We start from the raw sequence: 26,837 nt of genomic DNA on the forward strand, positions 1-26,837 counted from the left end.
TGTAGTTATACACATTGAAATGGTTCATGATTTCTATCATATTCCTATATTTACAAGTACAAATTTAAGCAATTGTAATGTTGAACTATTCTAATTGTAGTATTATTAAACCCAATAACAATTTCAGATATAATAATTACTTTCATAATTAAATTAGTCATACATAATTATATCCTAGACCAGCATGGCTATCATGCGCATTGTAGACCTTAGGTCATGATACACAATATTCATGGTGTACTTTGATCTTTGATATAACAATTGGTTGATCATATCTTTGATTTGATTAATGTGATAATTGAAAATTATTTCAAATATATTTTATAAAGAAATTAGTCCTTGATATATAAATTGAATATTAATTTGAACATTATATTTGAATGAAATTGCGATTGATGGGATTGTAACATTTTATTTTATTTTTGTTTGCATATCGCATCCAATTTGTGTTGTAACACAAACAATCAAAGTAACAAAGAATCTATATCAGTGCATAAGTAAGCCCTAACTCATCGTTAACTTGTTGATAACTTTTTTTTTTTTTTTTTTTTTAAACCAACCGTAAAGCGAAATATATTAATTGAGCAAAGCCGAAATAGAGTTTGGCGGGATTCTCCCGATCTTTCAACCAAGAGAGGGCTTCTTTGCATGCAATACACTTAATTGCACTTTTTAAAACTTGTTGATAGCTTGTTAATACACTTAATTGTACTTTTTTTTTATGAAATAAAGTACAAATAAGCCACTGAATTATTTCGGAAACAACAATTAAGTCACTAAACTCAAATAACTTTCAAATAAGCCACTGAACCCAGGAAAAAAAAGTAATTAACATTTTTATCAAGTTAACTCCAAGTTTTTGCTGACTAGATTGACAATGTTTTTATTTTTGAAAGGGGATTGACAATGTTGTTGTTGTTGCTGCTATTGTTGTTGTTGTCCATCTGGATTATTTGTAATGCGGCATTAAATTCTCCGAGTAAGCGTGTTTTGGCATGGACAACACAGTGCAGAGCTTGTTTCCGCAAGGGAGTCAGGAGAAGGAAGATTATTTCTCCGGGTGGAAAATCGACGATTTCTGCGCAGAACACTGTAATACATGCATTCTGTCATATATAGACTGAGTGTAAGCCTTGCCGACAGTGTTTCTGTGCGGTGCTGCCCATGGCGAAACACGCTGACCCGGAGAATTTAATGCCGCATTACAAATAATCCAGGTGAATTATAATAAATATAAACATTTGATAATCCAGTCAACAAAAACCTGGAGTTAACCTGCTAAAACGGTTAATTGCTCTTTTTTTTCAAGTTCAATGGCTTCTTTGGAGGTTATTTGAGTTCGGTGACTTAATTGATGTTTCTTAAATAATTTAGTGACTTATTTATAGGTATCTTTTTTTACTGACTGTATTACAATAATAATTTAGTGACTTATTTATAAGTATCTTTTTTTTTCTTTTACTAACTCTGAGCAAATAATAATTTAGTGACTTATTTTTTACTGACTTTTTTTTTTTTACTGACTCTATTATAATGTAGTATCTGTTCATAACTACTTTCTCGAACTCACAACATCTCATATGGAAGTCTAACCCGGGTGCCATTAGACCAACATCTCCAACTGAAGCTCAAACTCACAACATCTTATATGGGAGTCCAACCCGGGTGCCATTAGACCACAAGGTCTTGACAGGCCGACCTAAATGGATTTATTTTAGTTCAAATGCTAAATTACATTATTCAGTATAGTTTGAGAGTTAATTTGATTGATTAATTTATTTTGCAATTGAGTTTGTCTATTGTCATGCTTTTTTATTTTTTACCGAGTATTTTTTTAAAAATAACTTTTTGTTTTTTATTTGGGAGTTTTACTACATGTATTTTCTAATCTTACTTTTAAAATTTTATTTCTGTCGATTATGATAAGTTAATTTTTTCATATAGGTCTCAATACAAATATCTATATTAAAATTTTGTGTTTGGAAGTACAAGTTGTAAGTACAAAATGGGAGTAGATGTACATTTTCCTTATTTGAGCGTGAATTTGCGAAACCTGGCTGACAAGGACGTTGAAAATGCGAGCTGAACATACACATGGGGGAGAATCGGAGTACGTAAGATTTCCGCAGACTGACTGATAAAAAGACAATCTAACTTCCATATGTTCTTCCAATAAAGTTTAATTATCATATTAATTAATTGACCAGAAATTTATCACCCAAAATCAAATGCCTAATTCCCATAGTACTGAATCATATTAACAGACATCTTTGCCTCCTTTCGAGGCTGTGTTTTTCGAGCTCAAGAACACTTTGTCCCTACCTCAGTCCTTCCCAAATCCTCCATGGTCGCTATGAGTGAAATTATTCTTGTCTATAAATTGAATAATGAAATAATTTTTTATCGAAAAAACGGAGTTTTAACAATTTATCTAGAGGATAAAAGATTTGGGCAAGTTTCAATATCAAAGCTTCATTTTATTCTTTAAATTTAGAGATGCCATAAGAACAATTCTTGAGAGGAGGAAGCAAAGCAAAATAACAACAGAAATTGTTGCAGCAATGAGTTGCCTAAACCATAGAAAAGTATGTAGTGAGAGTGTGGGGACGCAAAATTAGTGTCAACTTATTAAACTCTGTGAAGAAAACAAGAGTAAACTCCTAACCAGCCTCTTTGGGGAATATCCGCAAACAGTTTGTGGGCATAACTAAAACAATCACGCAGAACAGTACAGATCTCCTTCAGCAGCCTCTTTGGGGAATATCGGCGAACAGTTTGTGGGCACAACTAAAACAATCAAGCAGAACAGATCTCCTTCAGCCTATTCGCCGCCGATTGGTCCACCGAATACTGGAATCGCCGAAATCCCAAATTGGCAACACAAAACAAAAGGTATCACAACCAAAACGCATGCCAAACACCTAAATATCTAGTGAACTAATACGAATACTGCGCAAAGAACAGCAAGGATGGGAGTATTCTCACCTTCTTCAAGATCCAGATGGAATGGTTGTACGTGCGTTGAAGCAGTTCGTGGAGAGAGACTGAATCGTTGGCGTCGATTACTCTGTAATTGACGAAGTTCTCTCGAACGTATTTGGCATAGTAAGGCCTTGTGTCTTCTGGGAGTCGCTTCACCAGCCTGAGCACCTCCTTGTACGCCATTAACGCTTTCTTCATTTCTCTATAAATCACCATCTGCTAGATTTGGTAATTAGTACGTCTTCACTTAACAGTTAACACTGCATCTTCCCGCGAATTTTATGATCTGTCCTGCCTTATAAATTTTATTTATAATACATTTCAATTTAATAAATATTATTAAAGTAAAAAAAAAAAAAAAAAAAGAGCTAAATAAGTTTTCAATTATTTAGAAGAAAAAACAATTGTCTTATCAAATATTTCATATTAACTTTCAAAGTCCAAACTGTTGGGCCATCATATATTTCTGATTTATTTATTATTAAATAACCTAATTGTTGAATTATTCTTATAGTTATTAGTTAAGATTCATTTTATAGGGATCTTACTTTCTAGGTTGTTTGATTATATTTTCTAGCACGCAGACACCTATATATAAAGGGTCTAGGACAAGTTTTCTAAGAGACAAGACATATTATTATCTGCAATATTATCTTTTTGTTTTTTTTTTTTTAATTTTTGTCAAGCGTCTGCTGTCAGGATTGTTACAGCATCCATTTCAACACACCTCCGTTCTACAATTTTATACCCAAGTTATTCTACACAAACTCTCAAAATAATTAGTACAATTAGCACATTTAATAACAATAATTTATTGAGTTGAAATATAATTAATTAAGTACACATGTGACAATTTATACATGACCAAAGTCGTCTTCATCCATGCATGGTCGTTATGGACAAAAACGAAGCCCTTGGCTTAGATATAAGAGTATAAGATGATAATGCACCCATGGCAATGGGACGAAGATAACTTAGCTCTGTCATTGCAACCTTGGTGGATAGTCACATATCTAAGCTATGGTTATCTAAGAATAATTTGACAATTATTAATGTTGATAGTATCCATTACAATAATGTATAATATACTTAATTATATAATACATTGATACAATGTTAATAGTGACATTAACAATATTCAATACAACTAATTAAGTATATTATACTTAATTGTATTACATTGATGAGTGAGGGCGAGGAGTCTGGTGATTGTCTTGAATCCTCGGCCTTAACGGGTTGAACTCAACATGAAATCTCAATATGTGATTTGTAATAAGTGCATAATTGTTCATATTTATACCACATAATTGGTCCAATCTGTGCTTCCCTAGCTACATCATTTTCCCATTTTTTATAACTACGTTTTGGGTGGTTTATTTCCATGACTATTTTCACAACCAATCAATTTCTAACTGATAGGAGATATTTTATAGATTTACTCTTCTATTTTGGCTGAATGCCTTAAACTACATTGAACGGTAAATATATATCATGGAAAAAAAAAATTGTAAAGAGTTTAAAATCCTTATTCTCCAGTGCAATATACGTATTCTACAATTTCCCTTGTAATTTAACTTGTAATCAAATGGTTGTGTTGGTTGGCTGAGGACTACAAGAACTGAGTTTTGAACTCACAACCATTAAAAAAAAAAAAAAAAAAAAAAAAAAAAATCTTCAAATTTAATATCATTTCATGTTCACAATATATTTTAAATCTCAAGCCAACTGTACTGCCAATAGATGAAATGATAATGTTGGCCGCATGCATGACATGCACGTACAACCCTATATTTCACCATACGTGTCCACATCTCTATTCCAAATCAAACAAAACTTTCATTTTATTTGATCCATCCATCTACATACACGTACACTCCAATCTCCTTCAATATTATCTTGCAACTCCCACCACCCAAAAAATAAAAACGGTCGTGTATAAATGAATAAGAAGGCAATAGAATGGGCAACCCATCGTCTGACAATTAGTTTAGTTATCACAAGATTTTAAGTTGGAATTGATTTTAGTAAGAGTAAATTATTGACTTTTTTTTGCCCTTAAATTAATCAATTATGAGCAGTTTATATATACAGATTTATCTCCATATGATCTTTTGTCAGCTAGATAAAACATGAATGTCACATCAAAAAATAATTGCTTATAGCATATTGTTTGTAATGGTAATGGTAGAGATGTTTAGCTTCTTGATTTTTTTTTTCGAGTTATTATATATATATATATATATATATATATATATATTTGAAATATTCATGATTATTTATTAGATATTATCCGTTGTATACTTTCTCAATCTTTTTCACTCAAAATATTATTGCCCCTACCACTCGGGTTAGATCATTTGAATGGTAACAAAAATGTCATCATACTATACAGTAATTGGCTTCGAGTATTTATTATCTAAATCTACTAAATAAATAATGTCAACCAACTTGACGTGAGTGATCGTGCACTCTCATCTCTTAAGAGGTTGGAAGTTTGAACCTCTCCTGATATGAAAAAATCAATCTGGTCAGCACTTTACTCCTTACAGACTTGCTCAAGATAACTAATAGCCTAACAAAAATAATAAATAATGCCGCCAAAACTGAAAGCTCAAAACAGTGATACAAGTCCTCCTTGTGGCCACAAGTTTAGTTTTCTTTCTTGACAACCGAAATGCGGACAAAACCCTCTCCAAGTTTACAGCTCTTTCATCACTCATTTCTCTATAAATTGTCATATTCTGCTCTAACTCCAACTCTCACCACACTCTTTAAGCTATACTCCGATCCGGCTACTTCCAAACCAATTCAATCGGAAACTATGATGGATGTTTGGACGTGGATATGTGAACTTCCAAACTCCGACGAGTCGAACTCGCCATTTGTCTTTAACCTTGCTACTTCTGAACACAACCCTGCTCGGTCCATCCAACTCAGAGCCGAGCCGAGTTTACACTCCAACTCGGTGACTTTCTCCGTTTGCTTGCTAGGGTTTCATTCCGACGATGCAGAGGTGACTACTGTCTGGGTTTCCGACGAGTGCCATCTTTCGTCGGACAAGCCGTTCTTGCCTCTCGTCCTCCAGCTTCTTCAAGAGGTGATTTCCCGTTCGCCCACCGCTCATGATTCCACCTGCCCGCGCTCGCAGCTCCAGAAACTCCACCCCGACCGGGTTTCCTGGATGCTCGACTCGCACTCGCCGGAGACTTTCTCGAGCTTCTTCAACCTCGTCTTGCTATCCCGTCTTTTCTGGCTCTGTGCGTGCGACGCGCCGTCGGAAGCCGGCGCTCTCTACTTCCACTCCATACTGGCTCCGAATCTCGAAATGTTTTCGTCTAAGCCCGCGCCTGTCGTCCTGCGGACTTTCTTCGTCACGGTCGGAACCGACGTGGAGCTGTGTTTCATGCGCACCTTCGGGTACATGTTAGCAAAATGGCTGATATTAAGGGAGGTTGGCGGCGTAGGTTTACAGTCGTTAACGCCTCAGTACCTCGGAATCTCGTACAGTACGGAGGCGTACGGCTTGTGGATACTGAAAGGCTACGCTCCGGTCAGGGCAATGAAGTGCACGCTCCACCGCGGTGAGAGGAATCCGTTTCCGGTGATCGAAGCCAAAGAGTCGGCTCTGAGATACGCCTTGGCTCACCATCAACTTGAGGCTGTGATACAATTCGAATATACGGTCGGATACTTTGACGGTTTTATCCAAGTCAACGCGCGTCTTGATAACATACGCCTCCACGTGGCAAGATTAGGGTTCAACAAGAGCCAAGACGATGCTTACGTGGACGAGAAGCATTTCCCTTCGAGGATTCGAGTGTGGGTCGGGCCAGAAGTGGGCGCCAGTTACGTTGGTGGGCTAAGTTTGGGCCAGTCCACGAATAACATAGAAAAAGAAGTGGAAACACACAAGATTTGGAAGGGCAGTTTCGGAGATTCAAAGGTTCCGAAGATGAAGGCGGTGGCGAGAATGGCTACGAAGACAAAAATGAAAAATTGGAGATGGGATCAGGACACGGAGGGAAACGCGGTCGTATATGATGCCACGTTGTGCGACAATCAAACGGGCATTGAAGTCGCCACGTGGAAGCCAGACAACGGCGATGATGGTCCCACCGCGGTGGTGATGAATAATCTTGGGAGAAGATATAGGGGAGCAAACAGGGGGTTTACAAAGAAGGGTAGTTTGGTAATTGCAGGGGAGGAGAGTGGGACAGGTGTAGGGTGGAGATTGAGCAAGGAAATGGTAGGGAGTGTGTTGAAGTGGAGGATTGGAGGTGAAGTATGGCTAACTTATTGGCCCAATCATGTCAACACTTCATACTATGAGACAAGGTGTGTGGAGTGGTGTGATGAGGTAGATTTGCCATTGATTCCCACTTAATCATTATGTCAACATTTGTAGTAGTTCATGTATAGCTTATGTACCATACGCATACATATGAACATGTATATAATGAGAGATTAGCTCGTTGGTTGAATAAGCAGTATTTGAAGATAAAAGAGAGATTGTATGAGGTTTCATATATGTAATATATTTGTTTGTGTATGGACATAATATGTGACTAAAACACCCTTCACAAGTAGCTCGTATACACACTATGTATTTAAAAACATATCTATATAAAATGTTTTTTTTTTAGTACTACTGACTCTTTTACAATGTAGTATATGTCTGTGACCTCCATTTAGAAAGAGTCACAGATGTTCCATTAAGCTGCAATCTATACAAAAGTTAATGTATACATGCATATATTAAGTGACAACGTTTTAAAATTTAAAACATCTCATTTTGTAAGGTTTTAAAACCCTATGATGGTGTGCATCTCTTCCTTTTCATAAATAAAAATTATTTAATCTAAATTTACATGATACGTCATGATTTTTTTTTTTTATATACAAAAGAATCGAATAAATGTTATTTCTCATCTCAAAATTATGTATATAAAAAAATATTTATCGTCTCTTAGTTATATCACCTCCACTTTGGACCTTATTCCCAATTTTAAATTTGGGGTAAAAACTTGATACTTGTAAAGTTTTTTTGGGTTACCCGCACAATTGTTTCTACTGACAGAGTGACATATAACTACCTCGAGTGCTTTACTGCTTTAGAAACTCTAATTATGGAGGTGGTCCAACCCAGTTGCCATGGAGAAGATACCGAAACAGAAACAGGTACAAGCACGAGAAGCATTTGGCGCCGGCGGAAATGCCGAAACCATGGGGCATGGGCCCCCGATTTTATGTCTCTACTCTCTACTCGGCCAAGTGCCGGCGGTGCTTTTCGTCGTTTTCAGCTACCTACTTTTCTCAGTAACGGCGTCTCTATTAAACCTGTCTTTATTCTTATCCTCGGACTTTTGCATCGTTAACCTGTTGTAGTATGCTCACTGATTGAACAACTTTAGAGAATGCGATATTTTGAAACGGAAGAGTTGCAGCTACCCGCTATGTAAGAGAGAGCGAAGTTTTCTTCCGTTTCACGTCAGTTGAGGAATTTCTCTGCAATTCAATGGAGGATTTCGATTGGATTCTGGTGAAGGAGCTTACAGACGCAGATATGTGGAGTCCGAGCTCGGGAAGTACAACGGAGAGTTCGAAACCTCTCGAGATTAGGTTCAACGAGCCGGCAAAGCTTTGGACCGATGCTCTGCCTATTGGAAACGGTCGTCTCGGCGCCATGGTCTGGGGCGGTGTTGCATCTGAGACTCTCAATCTCAACGGTAATCATATTTTGCCGAGAGTTTATTTGCGCTTCGTTTCTCGTCTTTTTCTATTGCGTAGTAAGCTCTGATGCCTTTTGTGATCAATGAGGAACAAAATCGTAGCAGCAAGTTTTAGGAAGGGGAAGATAACATGTAATCTAATTAGGTTTTGTCTGCTTTGTACAGAGGACACTTTGTGGACTGGAATTCCTGGGGATTATACTGATCCAGATGCTCCAAAAGCACTGGCTGAGGTTAGAAAACTTGTTGATGATGGCCAATATGCACAGGCTACTGAAGCTGGACGGAAATTAGTAGGTAAACCAAATGAGGTATGCAGTTTGAATGTTTGATGACTTTGGATTTGTTTCTTTCAGTATGAAACATTGAAGAGAGATAACCGCAAGTGATAACACAGAATGTAGACCTTTCCTAAGTATGGCAAGCTGCAATCCTTTTTAATTAGAAAGAAGTCAAAGAACAATGATCTAATCCAGATCCTAGGTGGAAGGAAATCTTGAGGAGCAATTTCGAATGAATAAGTTAGGTTTATGAGCTGATAAATGGGACAAATACCTAGTGTTTAAAGATGACTTCACATTGAAGGGATTCTAGATACTTGAAAGTATTATCATGTTCAGAGTATATTTATATCTGCTTACTTTGCTATGTGGGTTTTTCACATCACATTTTCATTTTCTTCAATTATGTTGGCACCATTGACTTTACTGAGACTTTTTATGGTTGATCGGTTGATCCTTATCATAAGCATTCTTATGATTTTCTTGTGATGGTAAAGGTTTACCAGCTCGTTGGAGATATAAAGCTGGAATTTGACGCTTCTCATGCAAATTATAATGAAGAAACATATCAGAGAGTGCTGGACTTGGAAACTGCAACTGTGAAAGTAAAATATTCGACGAATGACATAGAATTTACAAGGGAATATTTTTCCTCAAATCCAGATCAAGTGATAGCAATAAAGATATCTGGAAATAAACCAGGCTCTCTTAATTTCACAGTGTCCTTGGACAGTCAAATGCATCATCACTCATATACAAATGGTAAAAATCAGATAATAATGGAAGGAAGTTGCCTTGGTACACGGATACCTCCCCAAAAAAATGCGACTGAGAGTCCTCAAGGTATTCAATTTTCAGCAGTTCTTGATATACAGATCAGTAATGGGTCAGGGGCTCTAAATGTTTTGGATGAGCAGAGGCTTCAGGTCAAGGGTTGTGACTGGGCCATCATACTTTTGACCGCCTCATCCTCATTTGATGGACCATTCACCAAGCCATCAGAATCAAAAAGGGATCCCATTTCAGAGTCCCAAAAAACATTGATTTCTAGTAAAAGATTTTCATATTCAGAAATTTATTCACGCCATGTGGATGACTATCAAAAATTGTTCCAGCGTGTCTCGCTGAACCTTTCCAAAAGTATTGCTAGTGGAGAATTCAACAAAACTTATATAGATTTAAAAGGAAGTGAGGATGGGGCAATTCCAACTTCTGAGAGAGTAAAATCCTTCATAATTGATGAAGATCCTAGTTTGGTTGAGCTTTTATTCCAGTATGGTCGTTATCTACTTATTGCTTGCTCACGCCCTGGAACTCAGGCAGCAAACTTGCAGGGGATATGGAACAAGGATATGGTGCCAGCTTGGGAGTATGTCTCAACACATTTCTTCCATATTTTCATCTTTTAATAACTGTAGTTAGTTTTCTTCTTCTGCTTTCAATTTTTTTTCTGTTCTTTGATTGATTGATTGATTGATTGATTTATTTATTTATTTCTGCATCTCTATTCATCTTGTTTTATTCATTTGTCCTTGTCAGTGCTGCCCCTCACTTGAATATCAATCTCCAGATGAACTACTGGCCTGCTCTCCCTTGCAATCTTAAAGAGTGCCAAGAACCTCTATATGACTATATATCCTTTCTTTCAACTAATGGAAGGAAAACTGCAAAAGTAAGAATTAATTTCACTTTCATAGTATGTATTAACATTGCACATTGAAGTTTTGGATACATTTAGTAGCATCAAATTTGGAAGCTGTATAGCAGTAACGTATTGTATACTTATGGGGGATCAGGAATATATATTTTAAAATTCTCAGTCAACAGAACAAATATATAAAAGATTATAAAACAATGAAAGAGAGTAAGCTGTCAATAAGAAAGTTGAGAAATCATGTAAGAGGGATAGAGCTGTCTTTATATGAGTGAAGGCACTTTCTTTTAACATGTGAAATTTGCACTTCCATATCAGATATCAGTATTATGATGTAATCTCGTCGTGATATTGTAACTAGTGCTGGATCTCTTTCAACTCTTATATCATTCTGGCCATTTTCCGACAAGTTATTTCAAGTAGAATGAAATATGATAATGCTATGTGCAAACATTAATGTATTTACTCACAAAATATTACAGGTGAACTATGAAGCTAGAGGCTGGGTTGTGCATCACATATCTGATATATGGGCAAAAACATCCCCGTATAGGGGATACGATGACAGACGAGACGTTGAGTACTCTATATGGCAGATGGGTGGAGCCTGGATCTGTACCCATTTATGGGAGCATTATACTTATACAATGGACAGAGTAAGGGTCTTTCTTTTAAATATGGCCAAGTCAGAATATTTGTTTCTGATAGACATTCTTTGTTCATTTATTTCTCTTTTCTTCTAAACATTTTAAACATGTTTCCTGTGAAAGTCCTCAGTAATTAAATACATAACATTCCACAGGTGTGATCATAATGGATTCATAGAAGTCTTTGACTTTTCCTAGAGGCAAATTGTTCTGTCATGTTAATAAATGTCCCTGAACATGAGGATTCTCTAAAAACCATTGTTTGATTGTCAGTATTTTCTGCACTTACAGGATTTTCTAGAAAAGAAAATATATCCCTTGTTGGAAGGCTGTACTTTATTTCTGTTGGACTGGTTGATTGAAGGAAGAGAAGGATATCTTGAAACCAACCCATCCAGCTCTCCTGAGCATTATTTTCTTGCCCCAGATGGTGAAATTGCCAGTTTGAGTTACTCAACAACCATGGACATGTCAATCATTAGAGAAGTTTTCTCTGCCATAGTTTCTGCTGCCAAGGTATGTTCTTTATTTTTTTAAATTTATAGTTTTATGCAATCTTTCTGTTACGTTTTTATTCCTTTTTTAGCTGTGTGAATCTGAGTTTGAGAGGAGAAAATTATAATGTGAACAGGTTTTGAACAAAAGTGAGGATGAGCTGATTGTGAGAGTTCAGAAAGCTCAATCACGTCTTTATCCAACCAAAATTGCTAGGGATGGTTCTGTAATGGAATGGGTGTGTCCAAAACCTTTGAACTTACAGTCTCTTAAACCAATAAGATTTTTAATTGTTTCACAGTTACTCTAGCAATAAAAGATGACTATCAGCATTTAGTAATTTCTGTCATGGCAGGCAAAAGATTTCAAGGATCCAGACGTGCATCATCGGCACCTGTCTCACCTTTTTGGCCTCTTTCCAGGGCACACAATTACACCTGAGAAAACTCCTGACCTCTGTAAAGCTGCAGAAAATAGCTTATATAAAAGAGGTTTGTGAAAATTAGAGTAGGAAGCTCATGTAATGAATGAATATTATCCCATGTTTCAACGTTATGCATGACTACAGGTCATCAAGTACAAGAAATTTTGCATGGGCTTTCACACTTGTATCCATGAATTTACAATTCTCAGTCTAAAAGATTAACAAAATGTTCATTCGAATGTCCTTTTCTCAAACAGGAGAGGGTGGGCCAGGATGGTCTACTGCATGGAAAATTGCTCTATGGGCACACCTTCTTGATAGTGAACAAGCCTACCACATGGTTAAGCATCTATTTCATCTGGTGGATCCTGAAAATGAGGCCAAGTTTGAAGGGGGACTTTACAATAACCTGTTTGCCGCACACCCACCATTCCAGATTGATGCCAACTTTGGGTGAGCACTTCTTTCTATTCACACCTTAAAAGTTGACTAATATGAATGCTCAATGCCATCTTGTTAAAGTTTTTGCACCAAAGTAGAGGCTCGGTGAAGGTGCTAATCTGCATTTCTTTTGCACCAGCTTCAAGGCAGCAGTATCAGAAATGCTGGTTCAGAGCAGCATGACAGATTTATACTTGCTTCCCACTCTTCCTCGAGATAAATGGCCAAATGGTTGTGTTAAGGGGTTGAAGGCGCGTAGTGATTTGACAGTCAGCATATGCTGGAAAGAAGGGGAACTTCACGAAGTTGGCCTTTGGTCGAAGGATCACAAGACTATAATGAGATTACATTATCAAATGATTACTATGACAGCAACCATAACGTCAGGAAGAGTTTACACATTCAACAAGGAGTTAAAATGCCTGAAGAGCAATGCTCTGCCCAATTGCTTATCTTCATAGAGGGCTTCATGAAGGTAAGGAAAATATGAGAATGGTTAAAACCTCTATATATATCCTACTTTCAAATTTCTAAAAAGTAAAATGTTCAATGAATCACTCTTATTCCTATTTCAATGAAATTAGCTCCCATATGGTCACAAATTTACATGTAAACCCACCCAAAATGAGACTAACATTTAAAACCATGCATTCTAGGTCCTCAATAACACAGCATGACAGCACCAGAGCCTTGTTTATTCCTACTTCAAACATCCTGAAAGTAATGTGCAGCAATTTCCGAGGGTGGAGACATTTTAGCAACCTGCTTGTACTGTTTACAAGAGAAAAAATGTTGTCAGTGTGTGGGTGATGTAGTTAGTTGGGCTTCATTGGAAGCACTCCTGGCAATATATTGAAAGGAAATAAACCATAGATATTAGCTAGTTGGAAGACTTCTCCCAAATTGCAAACTTATAAAACTCCAAGTTTTTGACAAAAATAGGAAGATTTCATGCGTTCTAGATAAAAATAAGAGGATTTTGAAACTTGAACAAAAATAGCATATGGCATGTGTTTAAACCTTTTTTAAAAAATTGCCAAAAATTTTAATTTACATAAAAAGCATATCTAAAATGCATTTGACCGTTAAAATTATAAAATAAAATCTTTATTCGTTCTCGACCTTACACTCTTTTTGATACAATTTTAAAATGCACATTCTATTAATAATTAATTAATTTTTTTTCACAATTAGGTATATACGGACCTAGTAACATGTGGTTTTTTTCCTAACATCTGCAAAAAAAAATTATTTTTGCTCTAAACACAAATAATAATATAAATTAAACACCCAAGTTGCCGTAATGTTTAACTATAGAACAATTTTATGTTGAATGGGAAATGCCTTTTAGGTTATGTAACTCAGGCATTTCGGATGTGTTTGAGCTTGAATTCAAATTTTTTAATGTCTAACCTCAAACATACTTAGAGGGGAGGGGATGTAAAAAAAATGTAGGGTCAAAAGTATTTTTCAAATGTGTTCGATACTAAAAAAGTAAACACTCTTATTTTAACTATCAATCACATTTCAAATATATATATTTGACGTAAAATTAAATTTGCAAACGGAATAAAAAAGTGTCAAATGCATACATATACCATATGCATTTACTGGATACTAAAGAGCACAAAGCATAACATTACATTTCTAAAGCAAACCAATCGTACCTTGTGATCTTGGTATTTGTCTCCCACCATAGATGCCTCGCTTTTACTAAATAGCATTTCATGTATAGCAAGCACACAATCCTTCAGATCATATGGTCTGTAGCCTGTATATTGTTGCAGTGCAATGCTCTAGAAAACACAAAAGAAATAGATACATGATGGGCATCAAAAACTGGAATCTTTTATGAATATTACATTGAAAGTCCAAACTAACTGATGAATCAAGTAAGCAGCAAGCCAATTATATGATTAGCTAAAAGCATTGAATCCAATCAATACATAAACCTATTAACGACAACTTAAGGCTGAAGTTTTACCCATGGATGAAGTGTTGGAAGGATTATAAGCCTTGCGAGAAAGATTGCAGCAGCAGCAATCAGTGATGGCAAGAACCGGGCACAGTAATAATCTAATAAGCTTAGCTCCGCAAGATAACTACACAAGAATTCAAATTCCAGTGTCGAAAACTGAAGAAGAGGTAAAGCTTATAATCAGCATTGAAATATGAGTAAAGAGAAATAATAAATTGCATAAAAAAATTTCAGGTGACCTTTGAGTTATCTTGGGCAGGCTTGGTAAAGATCCTGTACATTACCCAAAACATTCCTATTAGCCAAACAGGCCAAACTAAAAGCAGTAGCTAAAAGAAAATTAGAAGATTTTTCTGGAAATTGAAATGCATAAACAAGGGTGATTGATTGAGTTTAAGGGCTAAGTGAGAATTCAGTTATATTTACAAGAGATAACAGATACCTAAGAAAAGTTTTTGTTGTGGGGTTGCCAATTTCAAAGTCTAAAAACTTCAGCAGTTCTCCCTCCATGAGAACAACCTAACATGAAAGCAAAAAAAATCTGTATCCAATTCATAATCATACACACAAGTCAATGAAATCAACACGAAAGAGATAAAATCCAACCTCCTCTTTAGTGAATGTATTGTCAGTGATATATACAAAGTCCTCAACATGTGGGGGATGGATCTCTTCATATTTTCTGCAACATTAATTAAATAATTGTTGAATTACACTTAAAGGAAAACAAAGCCTACCGATCAAACGAGAGAGTTTTGTGAGCTTACGAGGCAACAAGCATGCTAGAGACACCAAGAAGCTGAAGCTTTTTCCTGTTCAGAGTATGGAAAGAAAGGAATCTGTCAATGTGGGAGACGGCGAGATAAAGAGTATCTGCGACAAGTCTGTACTCCTCAGCAACCTCCACCAACCAATCAACTAAAACAAATCGCATATTGGGGGTTAAATCATTCTGAACCTTCTCCATATAATTTGCCAGAGGCCTTCTCTTCGCCTCAGCCTATACCACAAAGGCACAAATCAATATAAAAGATCATCATCATCAACAACAACAACAACAAAACTGATCATTCCTCCAGCAAAAATCAATTATCAATCACAAACGAATGCAACAAACTCCACGAAATACCTCCATCGAATGCAGATGCTGATAGATGAGCGGAGCATAGGCAGACCTCTGAGAGGAGTTCTCAGGTGTGAAATTATCTTCGTAAAATCCAGGTTCCACAGATTCATCACCGTCACCGTCCTTCAAACCAGGCTTTTGCTTAGCCTTAGGCTTCTGTGTTTGTCTCACACTCGTGTTCTGAGTGGAGCATGTGTTGGTGAGATCGCCAAATACGGCCCGCTTCTTCGTGGCCGGAAGCCCTAGCACATGCGCCGATTCGTTTTCTACGGAACCAAATGCAGTACTCCTCTTCGATCCCTTCATGGTGATCCGATTCTCTCCTCCCGGCATCACGAATGAACTAGGGTTTTACAGATAAGAATTAATAAGAAGGATTTTAGAATACTTGAGGGAAATAATGGAGAGAGAATGAAATCATGAATCGAATCAAAGTAGAGGCGGGAAGATAAGCCGCCTTTTTTCTGGTTTTAAAAAATTACTCTGTTTCCTGAGTTTAGTGGCGGGCCTTGGGACTTTTATTGGACTGGGCTTGCACTGAATTTGGGCTTTACTGCAGCCCAAATATACGATTTTCGTATTCAGAAACTAAAACATGAGACGGGAATCCTAGTTTCATTTCATCACATAAAAAATAACTTCACTCTCTTGCCCGCAAAAGAAAAAATTTCCTCCCCTCGTGACTTCCTCACTTCAGCCCGACAGCCCGACATAATAGTGAAGAAGAAAATTATAATGACTCAACGATGAAGAAGAAGAAAATTATAATGACTCAACGATGAAGAGCCAATTGAAGCATGTGCTCCATCTCAACTAAAAGCCTAAGCTGATAGTTGGATGGCTCTGATACCAAATTGAAGCATGTGCTCCATCTTAACTAAAAGCCTAAGCTAATAGTTGGATTGCACGTTAATGGCTATATATGCTCACAGAGCCGACGTCAAGGTGCCAAATCTTCGTGTCGATGTGAGCTTCTGGAGAAGATCAGTCTGTTATCTCTAAGGGAAAATCACTAAGGCAAACTTTTTCCCTACTCGATAAGTGGGTCTTGCAATCAAATTCCATTCTGTCTTTGCACTCAAGAACTAATCTTTGTCAGGCACGAGGAAATCTTTGCACACCTCTGTTGCCTTCTGGGAGGCCTACGCCCCATAAAAATTGTTCATCTAAAACTATCTTTTAGCCTGTAGGTCCTAGCACAAGATTAGAATTTTAACTCTTCTAAAGTAGAATCTCACCAATGACTCGAGACCTCCCAAATGGAGCCCTTCTTTGCCTTCCACCTAAGCTATGCAGGAAAGATCCTAAGCCAATCCCAAGGAACGGTGAAGTTTCATAGGGTCTTTCTGTCTAGGTGCAGGTAGTCTGTCCACATCTTCACAGACATGTTTATTTCACCGAGGCTTCATCATGTGTCCTTACCCACAATCTATCACCCAGAAATCAACTAAACGCCCGTGCAAGAAAAAAAAAAAAAACATCATACTCTAAATTTAAACGAGAAACGTGCTGTTACAATAAGCAATTTATACACCTGCTGGGAGTGGAAACTAGACACCACAGTTAATAAGTTGGTATGATTCATAGCTGAAGTTCTACACTACAGTATCAGTCTATCCCCTCTCCTGGGGAAGAAGATGTTGCATCAAGTAGATACATATCAGTGTTGATTGGATATGCACAGAAAATGCTAATGCCTGTCCTTGTAAGTTGTAACTCGAGGGAATCTTCCACTGCTCATTTTCAAGTCGTTGACGCTTTTCATAATTGCTCTTCACACAGTTCTGCACTGCACATGAGATTGTGCTGCCTTTTTTCACTAATCTGGTGCGCTGGTTAATGCTTGATGAGAGAGCTAGGCAGCAAAGGCTATCAACTTGCATCTTCTTCTGCTTCTGTTACTTCTGGATCCTTGAACCCATATCTGATTATCACGCTTTGGCATTCCTCTTTATCGGGACTTGCTGAAGGTGGTTCAGTGTTGCAGCCCCACGGCATGAAGAGTTTGGCACTTTTACCTCAAGAACTCAATTTTCTGTGGGTCTTCATTTTGGGTGAGGAATTGCATCATTTTTCTAATATTTCAGTTAAGATTGATTCTTCGGTTGATTGGATGATGAGTGGTGAAAGCTCCGCCGAGCATTTTCAAACCATTTACTAACCTGCACAATTTATATTCAAGAGGTCATAACAGAACAGAATAGAGAAAGAATAAAATGGAGTAGGTCTCATTCAACCTGCTGGGCTGTCAGTCCTAATTCTGCAGCTAAACTTTCCTTGACTTCACGATTTGGGTATTGATTTTCCTTGAAGGATTCAAAGAGTCTCTACAAAATGCACCACCATCACAATAAGTATTGAGACTAAGGCAAATTAAAACTTCTCTCAACATGTGTATGTGTGTGTAAGAGATTGTGTCAGAACATATTTCATTTCAGAATTTGAAGGCATAAGCCAAACCCTTGAATTACCTTGATCACATCTTCTCCATATCTTGATTTAGTATTTCTTTTACTACTTGAACCTTGTTCAGGCGTCACCGAATCTTCAACCTTGAGCCTTTTTCGGCTTCTTCTCTCAGTGGTATGTTCAGTTTCACTCTGGTTGAAATTTGTATTCATTGCACCCATTGCAGCCTGATCAGATGACTTCTGAGCAGCTTTGCGACTTCCATTCTTTCTTTTTGGAGCAGTACACCCATATTCTTCATCGCAATAATCAGAAGACGTACTTTGATGTGTTTCCTTCATATGTCAATGGATTACAAAGTAAATTAAGAACCACTACCATAGATTTCAGTTTAGGAAGGAAAATCTGACATTGCAAAAATTAAGAAAGCAAAACACAGTGAAAAATGAACAAGGAATCAGAGGAAAGGACAGGAGCCTCTGGAAAAGCAATAAAGAGGCAATAATAAAACCAAAAAAGAATTCTTAATTTACCAATACCATATGTTCTAATGATAAATAGTAAATTCAGAAGATAAAACATATGAAACAGCAAAGTAAAAGGAAGATGGTTCAAAATTTTCTGGAGAGGGGTTATCAATCATAGATTCACAATTTATAATAAAAAATTACACTTGTAGGAAAGAGAAACTCACATCATTCGACTTTTTGTAGTCCAGTCCCTCCCCATATCTTTTCTGAGATACAAGATCATCACTGGGCTGTTGGTATGATAATTCATCCTTCAATGAGTGTTGCGCTACTCCACCTATTTTAGTTTCTCCACATTGGTCTTGGCTAGGGGTCCTAGTATCAGTAACTTCTGGACCCAAATCCTCCGAATCTGAGGTAAAATCGGAACCGGAACTTTCTTGCATCACCTGCACATCATGGTCTGGAGCATCCGGATCATAATCATCATCTTCTGAGTCATCTGAAGGAAGTCCCATGAGTTGATCATTATTGACAGGTGCTGCCAAATCATCAGATGCAGAAAAATAATCAGATTCTTCAGAGGTTGATTCGTCTCCTGAACCATTTTCCTCTACTTCCAGATGATCAGGGTTGTAGTCATCATCCTCAGAATCATCTGACGGTAATCCAGGAACATCATCCAACTTCTTTCCTGATACGACACTCGCAGCCTCCTCTGGGAACACCTTCTGCACACACCAAAACTGCTCGGTGAGCAGTTGGCAATAAAAAAACAAAGCCAGGCGTTATCTAAAGAGGATGAAAGCCTGACCTCCCAACGGTCTGTAAGAGAAAGATTTGTTCCCAGAAGATCATTAAGTAACACAAAGCAATCTAATTTGCAAACACATCCAGGGCATAGCCAGGCTTCATCACCTGGTGGGACTGTATGTACAACAAGGAAAGGTAAATCATATATATGCATATAAATACATAAAGATATTCAAGACTAAAGACACTTTTTAACACTTTGGGACTTTACTATCTTCTTTCAACAAAGGTGGCTCCAAACAGAATTGGTGAAATCCACGTTCACAAGCACCATCACAAAGGATAATATCATTATCAGCTGGCAAATCCTTAGAACCACACTTCGCACAGAATATCTGCTAATAAAGAACATATTATCTCAACATATCAAGGTGCAGTATGATGGTGATAGATGAAAACAAGATTCAACTACAACATAATGTTAATGTGCATGTATCAACAAAATTCTCCTACATCTTCGCTGTCAATCAGTCCTTTGGAGTCAAATGAAGATTCTGGAAGCCTTCCATGAGCAAGTATCATATCAATGCGTTGAAATAAGTCTCTGATTTTCAATTTGTAAGTGAAAATCCCAGATTTTGCACGTTGCAGCTCCTTCTCAGGCTTGATTTTTTCTATGCTGCAAATGTATAAAAGAACATTAGGCTGATGTGAAATGATTGACAACAAAAAGTGGAGATCGAACCTTTCCCTTGGGAGGGGGCATAGTTGGTGAAAGTATCAATAAATAATTATCGGAGGACCAGACATCTAAGCTGGTAAACTGAGGAGCCCATTTCAAACAAAAAAAGAGGGATGAATATGAAGGTAAAGATAATAACAATAAACTTTAGGGAGGTCATGCCACCCACTAGGTCTGTCCCTGGCTCCCTGCAAGTATCTATAAATTGAAAATGTTAAACAGGATAGAAACCTAGACTAGCTCTTTTTCTTATTTTCCACTCTGCCAAGAGCATCTTAGTAGATATGACTATGTGAGTGAGCCAGTCAATGAAGCTATACCTATAAGCTAAGGCAGTAGTGGTGGACCATCATCAGAGATAAATTAATAAAGCTAAGAATTATCTTTAACTCCCCTCCATTGAATTTTTTGAAATCATCAATTCTTAATGCTTGCTTATATGCATTTAGTAATTTAGTAATAATAATTATAGAGAAATGGGAGAATTAGAACCGGCACTCTCAGCAAGAACATCAACCTATGATATTAAAGACTGCAGCAGCAACCTTCCACCTGAGCATGTGGAGAGAAAGGGTGCAGCACAAACCTTTTTCCTTTCCATCCTTCACCAGAGTAAGCATCAATTAAATTTTGCTCATATTTTATTCGGTGTAGTAAATATCTCAGCTTGGTCCTTATACTTGAGAATTCATTAACAGCATTTTGTTTCTTCTGCTTTTCCTTTCTCCTTGTTCTATTATTTTTACTGTCATCACTATCACCTGCAGCAGCATCATTTGGTATAGGAGATTCAGATTGTTTATGTGTTTTGGGACGCAGAACTCTGGTAGTGTTTACATCTGTTCTGAAAGTAGATATACTCTCAGGGGGTCCTTTTTCTTCATGTTCTAGCTGTGCAGGACTTTTATTTGCATCTTTACATGTTCCTTTTAATCTGTGACCACGATTATGAGATTCGAAACCAGGTGGTTCTGCTGGGTCAGCTACAGAATATGCTCCCTCATTTTCAGGTGGCAATTCAACATTCTTAGATCTGAGATTCAATGTCAAATCTTCCTGGGGTGGTCTCAAAAACTTGTGTTTAGAAGGCATTTCAGCTTGTTTCTCATTATTTTCATTTATCCGCATCAATGTTCCGCTAGGACTTCCAATTGCATCTGTGTGAGGTTCTTTTAACTGCTGAGGGCAAAGATTTCCTGTGACCTTGTTGTGTAGCTGAGAAGAATATCCAACTGTTGAATTTCTTGTCTCAAATCCAGGTGGCAATGTCATCTCCCCAACATCAGAATTTACATCACAATTTTCTAGCTCTGGTTTCTTGTGCTGTTGAGTGGAATCCATAGAATCAGGTTCAAGTGGCAATTCTATCCGCTCCACCAGCTTGGCTTTTGCATTTTGATGATCATATTCAGTAGAATTTGGTCCAAGGGATCCACAGTTTGAGTTTGTGGCCATATTATCTGAGTTAATCAATTCTTCACCACTTCCACAGTTCCACTATCAGATTAACCAAACCACTATTTGACAGTTTCAGCCCTTTCACCAAGTCCAATATCAGAACACTGGATGGAAGATTCCCCTAAGCCACTGCAAATAGTATAGTGATATCATATATTATTCCAGTTACTGCACTGGTTAGACTTCGTTTCTCTAATGCAGGCTGTTTCGGACTGAAGCATATCCCCAATCAACTGTTTCCCTGAAAGCTAGAGGAACCTCTACTGACATCTTTGGACATCTTAAGAGAAAACCTTAATAACAATCACATATGCTGACCAAGCAAAAGCTTGTCTCCTAAACTGTATGTTAATCACCCATGCATAAGTATAATCTAGATGAAGCTGGAGGAACCATGGACCTGCAATTGTTATCAAATTCAGACAAAAAGAAATTCATATTATTTTGACATGCACATTGTGTACAACTAGTACACATTACTAAAGGTGAGTCTTGCTCCACCGTAACCTACACACCATGGTTAATAGACTACACTGGAAAAAAGAAACTAAACCGTGTACCCCAAGGATGACTTTTGCATATGTTATGCCCAATATCAAACTAACATAAACATGAGAGCAAACAATACAGTGTAACTCGAGAATAGCGTTTCCTACTCAAATTTTCAAGAACAATGCAGATATCAGAACCGCGAAAATCAAAAGACAAAATAAGCATTCATTGCTAGACTTAATAGCAGCATTGGATGAAGCGAACGGAACACTTTTGAAACAGCAATCCTTGCTAATTTTAAAGATGATTCTGCTGAGCCTATTTAAATTACATACAATTGAAGTGAAAATTTCCATGTTTTCAATCTTATATCTATCCTGGAAACCTCTTTCAGCAGCCAAAAAGGATAATAAATTGTTTAAGATTTTTTATTTTAAAAAAATAAAAAAAATGCAAAGGTTACCTTACACAGAAATAAGGCCCTGAATTTTGAAGCTCACAGATGTAAAACCTTAATAATTGCAACTTCTTTCCTTTCCTTCGATGCAGGAGATTAGCAAAAGCCGCAGTTATGGCTGTAGATTTGCGTTGTCGAGAGCTTTTCTCGGAGCCGATAAAATAAGAAAAGGATCTGAGAGTAGAGCGAACTCGCAAAGGGAAATATGAGAGAGGGGTGGACTATGCGGGTCGGGTTGTATTGTTCCAAGTATTTTGTGCCCACCCCAATAACCTATTTCCCAATCGTTATACCATACACCGGGGCACACATAGCAAGTGCGTCGCGCCTCTCAAAACGATGTTGTTTTGGTAAGTTTTATATTTTTAGGTATAAAATTTTGTGTAGTTTGTTCATTCGAAACATGGAAATTTTTAGTTATAAAATTCTGTGTTTTCAGATATAAAATTCTGTGCATTCTATTATATAATTCTGTATTTTCAGATATAAAATTCTGTGTATTCTATTATACAATTATGTACATTTGAACATGAATTTTATTTTTAAGAAGTTAACAGCAAACATTTGAAAAAGTTTAAAATGACGTCGTTTTGAGTACCTAGTGCATGGTATAATTTGCCTCCATTTCCTAAGTCCGTCTAGAAAAGGCTGGAGCCAGGAAGCCTGTTAGAAGGGGTCGGATAATGGGCCTATGGGCCATTTTCTCCTGTGCATTTTTTCTGCAATCTATTCAAAAATTGTTCAAGTTTTAGAAGCCCAATTACATCCTGGATAAATTTTACAGAGCCCATTAACAACCGAAAATATCAAGAAGAGGCCCACTATTTCCCATGGCGCAAATTATACCGTGGAATCGTGTTCACCGAGAATGGTGAACACAAGTCAAAACGACGTCGTTTTTAGGCAAAAAAAAAAGAAAAAAAAATCGCGGATGTGGAGTTAACGGCGCGCTACTGATCAAATTATGAATTTTCTGTTATGAGATTATGAATTTTATGAAAATTCATAATCTCATAACAGAAAATTCATAATCGCATAACAGAAAATTCATAATCTCACAACTGAAAATTCATAATCTCATAACAGAAAATTCATAATCTTATAACAGAAAATTCATAATCTCATGGTTCCAAAGTGAATGTGTAGGCATGGTTCCAAAGTGAATGTGCAGGCATGGATTCATAATTTATGAATGTCCGTGATTTCGGACGGGAATATGTAGGCATGGTTCCAAAGTGAATGTGCATGCATGAATTCATAATTTATGAATGTCCGAAACTCCGAAATTATGAATGTCATGAAAATTCATAATCTCATAACAGAAAATTCATAATCGCATAACAGAAAATTCATAATCTCATAACAGAAAATTCATAATCTCATAACAGAAAATTCATAATCTCATGGTTCCAAAGTGAATGTGTAGGCATGGTTCCAAAGTGAATGTGTAGGCAGTCACGTAATTAATTTAAAAAAAAAAAAAAAAAAAAAAAAAGATAACGGTGCACTAACACCGTTGGAACCGTGTTCACCATGAATGGTGAACACGGTTCCATGGCATAACGTCTGTTCCCATGGAGTGACTGCAGGATTTATTCAATAGATACCTTAAAGTACTGATTACATATTTTTTTCATCATTAAAAAAAAAAAAAAGACGCCTCCTATTTAAGAAACAATCATTATATCGTAGATTCGTAGACCAGGGTCCACCATGCAAATCATGTGCAATGTGTATCTTATCCAGATTAGATTATGTACGTGCAGTTGTAGTTAACATATATGATATATTTAACTTCAGTTAACAGATTATGTACACGTTCTAAGGTTGTTTTAAGTTATAATATGTGAACTGTAAGTAAATAAAATGAAGGTACATAATATGTTAACTGTAAATAATAATATGGACCGATATTCATAATGCACATGATGAATATTGGCTCATGATATAATGATTGTTCAAAAAAATCAAACTTTACGGACTAGATGAAATTTTGTATTTTTATTTTGGGTGGAAATTCTATGTTGCCCCCTCTTGCAACTAGTACAAATTCAACATTTTTGCAATCACTTTTGATTATCCCCGATACAATTAGCACCTTGAAATTTTGTTTATTAATTATTGATAATTTAAGTTAATTCCAAAACTTTTAGTTGTTGTTGTTGTTGTTTTTTTTTTTTTTTTTTTTTTTTTTTTTTGAAGGGATAGAAATTGTATATATTAAATAAAAGTTATGTATATCAAGGCCACTAATATATACAAAATTAATACATGGCTAAAGGACAAGAAAAACATCAGTAAAGTAACTATGATTGCATTTTTCTACCACTATGATTCCAGATTCTATAATTCTCCTATTTACCCTAAAACATGTTTTTCATGTGATCACCGACAAAATCCTAAATTAGAAAAATGAATATTGTTGCAGAGCTGTGTAAAAGAATAAAATATGTTATTAATGTCGATAGTGGGTTTGGTTCATATTATCGCATTTTCTTGTACAACATTTTACTTAATTTCATGAGTGACTCATTATATAAACTCAATTTCTTTATATGAAAATAAAGAAAATTATACTCTATGTTTTGTGTTCTTAAAGAACTTGTAATTGATATATCATGATAGTGAAACAATTCATTGTTATAATTCTTATTTATTTATTACAAGAATTGCTTATTATAGACTATGATTCCTACATGCATCCTTCAATTTCTTGGTTGTGTAATTTTTTCCTAATTCTTAGGTTGTGTTATGCATCTAGAAGAATAAATAGATAATATTTCTTTATTCTGTGTTTATATCTTGTACGATAATATGTGTTTGCGTTATTTTGTTTAGTTACCGTTGATTTAACCACAATATAGATTGCTTAGCTTCTTGTTGATTTTCGATCTAGTGCTAATGTCTAGTTACTTATTTTTATATATTACGTGTCATAACCCACAATCACTTGAAGACGACATTGTACACACGTACACTCACTAGTATCAGTGTTTTGCTACATCATGTACATGCAATATGATATGTTAATACAAAAGGTACACACGTTTTTCATGCAAATAAAAGGCCATCCCCAATTGTTTGGCCGGCAAAACAGCAATTATTATGAAACAACCTGAATGAATTAGCTGCTGATAATGATTTAGATTTTTCTTGTTTATGTGGTCGCAAGAGACTTGTATAATACTTCCCATTTACACAAAAAGTTGAGTATGTAGTTGCAGAAGTGCTACGTGGATCAAGTAGTGGATCCAGGACAAACCACCCCCCCCCCCCCCCCCCCCCCCTTTTTTTTCCTTGTAATGACCATTTTACCCTAATGAAAAAACAATTCGAACCAAATTACATTTTTTTGTTAAAAATTGGCCGGCAATTTGAACGGTAGGACCAAATCTGCTAACAATAATTACATAGTTAAAGGACTAAATTGAAAATTTTAAAAGTCGAGTATTCAAATTATCAACATCCTAATAGTCACAGAATCAAAAAGTGCAATTTGTTCTTTTTTTATAATCTTTAGAGACAATCATAGAACCACACAATTGTACGGTGTGAATGCGATAAACCTCGTGAGTCGTATGAAGTTTGAACAACGTTAGAGTAGAGATTATTGGGGGCATAAACCTTGTAGCTCTACGTTCGAGCTCTGATCTCGTTCCGTATAGTCCGTACTCCCATTTCAGCACAGCTGTTCCCTACACGTGCAATATAGTTTAATTTTATACCACTTTTATTAGTGGAAACTCAAGGAAATATATAAGATTAAAAAAAACAGTGCTCGAAACAAAAACAATTTTCTGACCAAATAATAATTGGTCCATTCTGAGTTGTTCCACCTACATGAATACACGGGAACCTGATAGCGGGGACGATGTTTCCTTGACGCCGGGGGAAGGCAATGGGAGAATCCCAAAATACCCCTTTCAAAATCCGGCCTTCACGTGCAGATGGATGGGCAGGATGGCATTATATTTGCTCTAAATTCTAATCTAATCATGCATATATATGCGGTACGTACTGGTCATACTTTTTGACTTTGAAATCAAACTCCCATCAACCACTACGAAACTTCACTACTCCTTCCTCAATCCCACGTTTCCTCAACTTTCCTTGTTCACGCTCATGGCTACTATTCTAGGATTTCTAACTTTACTAATTATAACAGCTTTTTGAAGAGATCGATAAAGACTATGTGTTTTTGGGTGCCATGGATGTTTAATCTTTTTTTTTTTTTTTTTTTTTTACATGACAACAAGTGTTTAAACCTCTTCCCATATCCTCAAAGCAGTGGAAAATGCA

The 26,837-nt window shown here is 36.5% G+C and overlaps 5 protein-coding genes and 1 long non-coding RNA gene across 7 annotated transcripts; 2 read left to right on the forward strand and 4 right to left on the reverse strand.

Moving 5' to 3' along the window:
* Positions 1 to 2,446: 2,446 nt before the first annotated feature.
* Positions 2,447 to 3,274, reverse strand: LOC109161298 (LYR motif-containing protein At3g19508). The gene is made up of 2 exons (XM_019309632.1): positions 2,986 to 3,274; positions 2,447 to 2,850 (listed from the first exon to the last, which is right to left on the reverse strand). Exons 1-2 carry the CDS (start codon positions 3,196 to 3,198, stop codon positions 2,797 to 2,799), a joined length of 267 nt encoding a protein of 88 aa, XP_019165177.1. The 5' UTR covers positions 3,199 to 3,274; the 3' UTR covers positions 2,447 to 2,796.
* A 2,382-nt stretch (positions 3,275 to 5,656) lies between these two features.
* LOC109161274 lies at positions 5,657 to 7,366 on the forward strand. Its single transcript, XM_019309596.1, has one exon. It carries the CDS (start codon positions 5,657 to 5,659, stop codon positions 7,364 to 7,366), a length of 1,710 nt encoding a protein of 569 aa, XP_019165141.1.
* A 740-nt stretch (positions 7,367 to 8,106) lies between these two features.
* On the forward strand, positions 8,107 to 13,549 carry LOC109161519 (alpha-L-fucosidase 2). Its single transcript, XM_019309949.1, has 12 exons — positions 8,107 to 8,298; positions 8,368 to 8,708; positions 8,877 to 9,022; positions 9,490 to 10,361; positions 10,532 to 10,664; positions 11,129 to 11,302; positions 11,585 to 11,809; positions 11,925 to 12,026; positions 12,144 to 12,279; positions 12,470 to 12,665; positions 12,793 to 13,128; positions 13,310 to 13,549. Exons 2-11 carry the CDS (start codon positions 8,498 to 8,500, stop codon positions 13,112 to 13,114), a joined length of 2,517 nt encoding a protein of 838 aa, XP_019165494.1. The 5' UTR covers positions 8,107 to 8,298; positions 8,368 to 8,497; the 3' UTR covers positions 13,115 to 13,128; positions 13,310 to 13,549.
* LOC109161520 (G2/mitotic-specific cyclin C13-1-like) lies at positions 13,335 to 16,242 on the reverse strand. Its single transcript, XM_019309951.1, has 8 exons — positions 15,761 to 16,242; positions 15,399 to 15,631; positions 15,238 to 15,313; positions 15,074 to 15,150; positions 14,871 to 14,904; positions 14,638 to 14,787; positions 14,321 to 14,449; positions 13,335 to 13,424 (listed from the first exon to the last, which is right to left on the reverse strand). Exons 1-8 carry the CDS (start codon positions 16,088 to 16,090, stop codon positions 13,359 to 13,361), a joined length of 1,095 nt encoding a protein of 364 aa, XP_019165496.1. The 5' UTR covers positions 16,091 to 16,242; the 3' UTR covers positions 13,335 to 13,358.
* Positions 16,243 to 17,223: 981 nt separating this feature from the next.
* On the reverse strand, positions 17,224 to 22,748 carry LOC109161504 (pathogenesis-related homeodomain protein). Of its 2 annotated transcripts, none has more exons than XM_019309927.1 (9): positions 22,550 to 22,748; positions 20,718 to 21,989; positions 19,903 to 20,068; positions 19,661 to 19,784; positions 19,451 to 19,563; positions 18,861 to 19,367; positions 18,229 to 18,501; positions 17,995 to 18,084; positions 17,224 to 17,919 (listed from the first exon to the last, which is right to left on the reverse strand). In XM_019309927.1, the coding sequence occupies exons 2-9, from the start codon at positions 21,584 to 21,586 to the stop codon at positions 17,845 to 17,847; spliced, it is 2,217 nt and encodes a 738-aa protein (XP_019165472.1). In that variant the 5' UTR covers positions 21,587 to 21,989; positions 22,550 to 22,748; the 3' UTR covers positions 17,224 to 17,844. The 2 variants fall into 2 exon arrangements, with proteins under 2 accessions (XP_019165472.1, XP_019165471.1); XM_019309926.1 differs by having other exon boundaries at positions 22,545 to 22,748.
* Positions 22,749 to 26,047: 3,299 nt separating this feature from the next.
* Positions 26,048 to 26,489, reverse strand: LOC109161313. The gene is made up of 2 exons (XR_002050897.1): positions 26,379 to 26,489; positions 26,048 to 26,233 (listed from the first exon to the last, which is right to left on the reverse strand). It is a non-coding gene; the product is annotated as an uncharacterized LOC109161313 (long non-coding RNA).
* Between the last annotated feature and the right edge of the window lie 348 nt (positions 26,490 to 26,837).

Source organism: Ipomoea nil, unplaced genomic scaffold, assembly GCF_001879475.1.
Source record: "Ipomoea nil cultivar Tokyo-kokei standard unplaced genomic scaffold, Asagao_1.1 scaffold2922, whole genome shotgun sequence".
NCBI lineage: Eukaryota > Viridiplantae > Streptophyta > Magnoliopsida > Solanales > Convolvulaceae > Ipomoea > Ipomoea nil.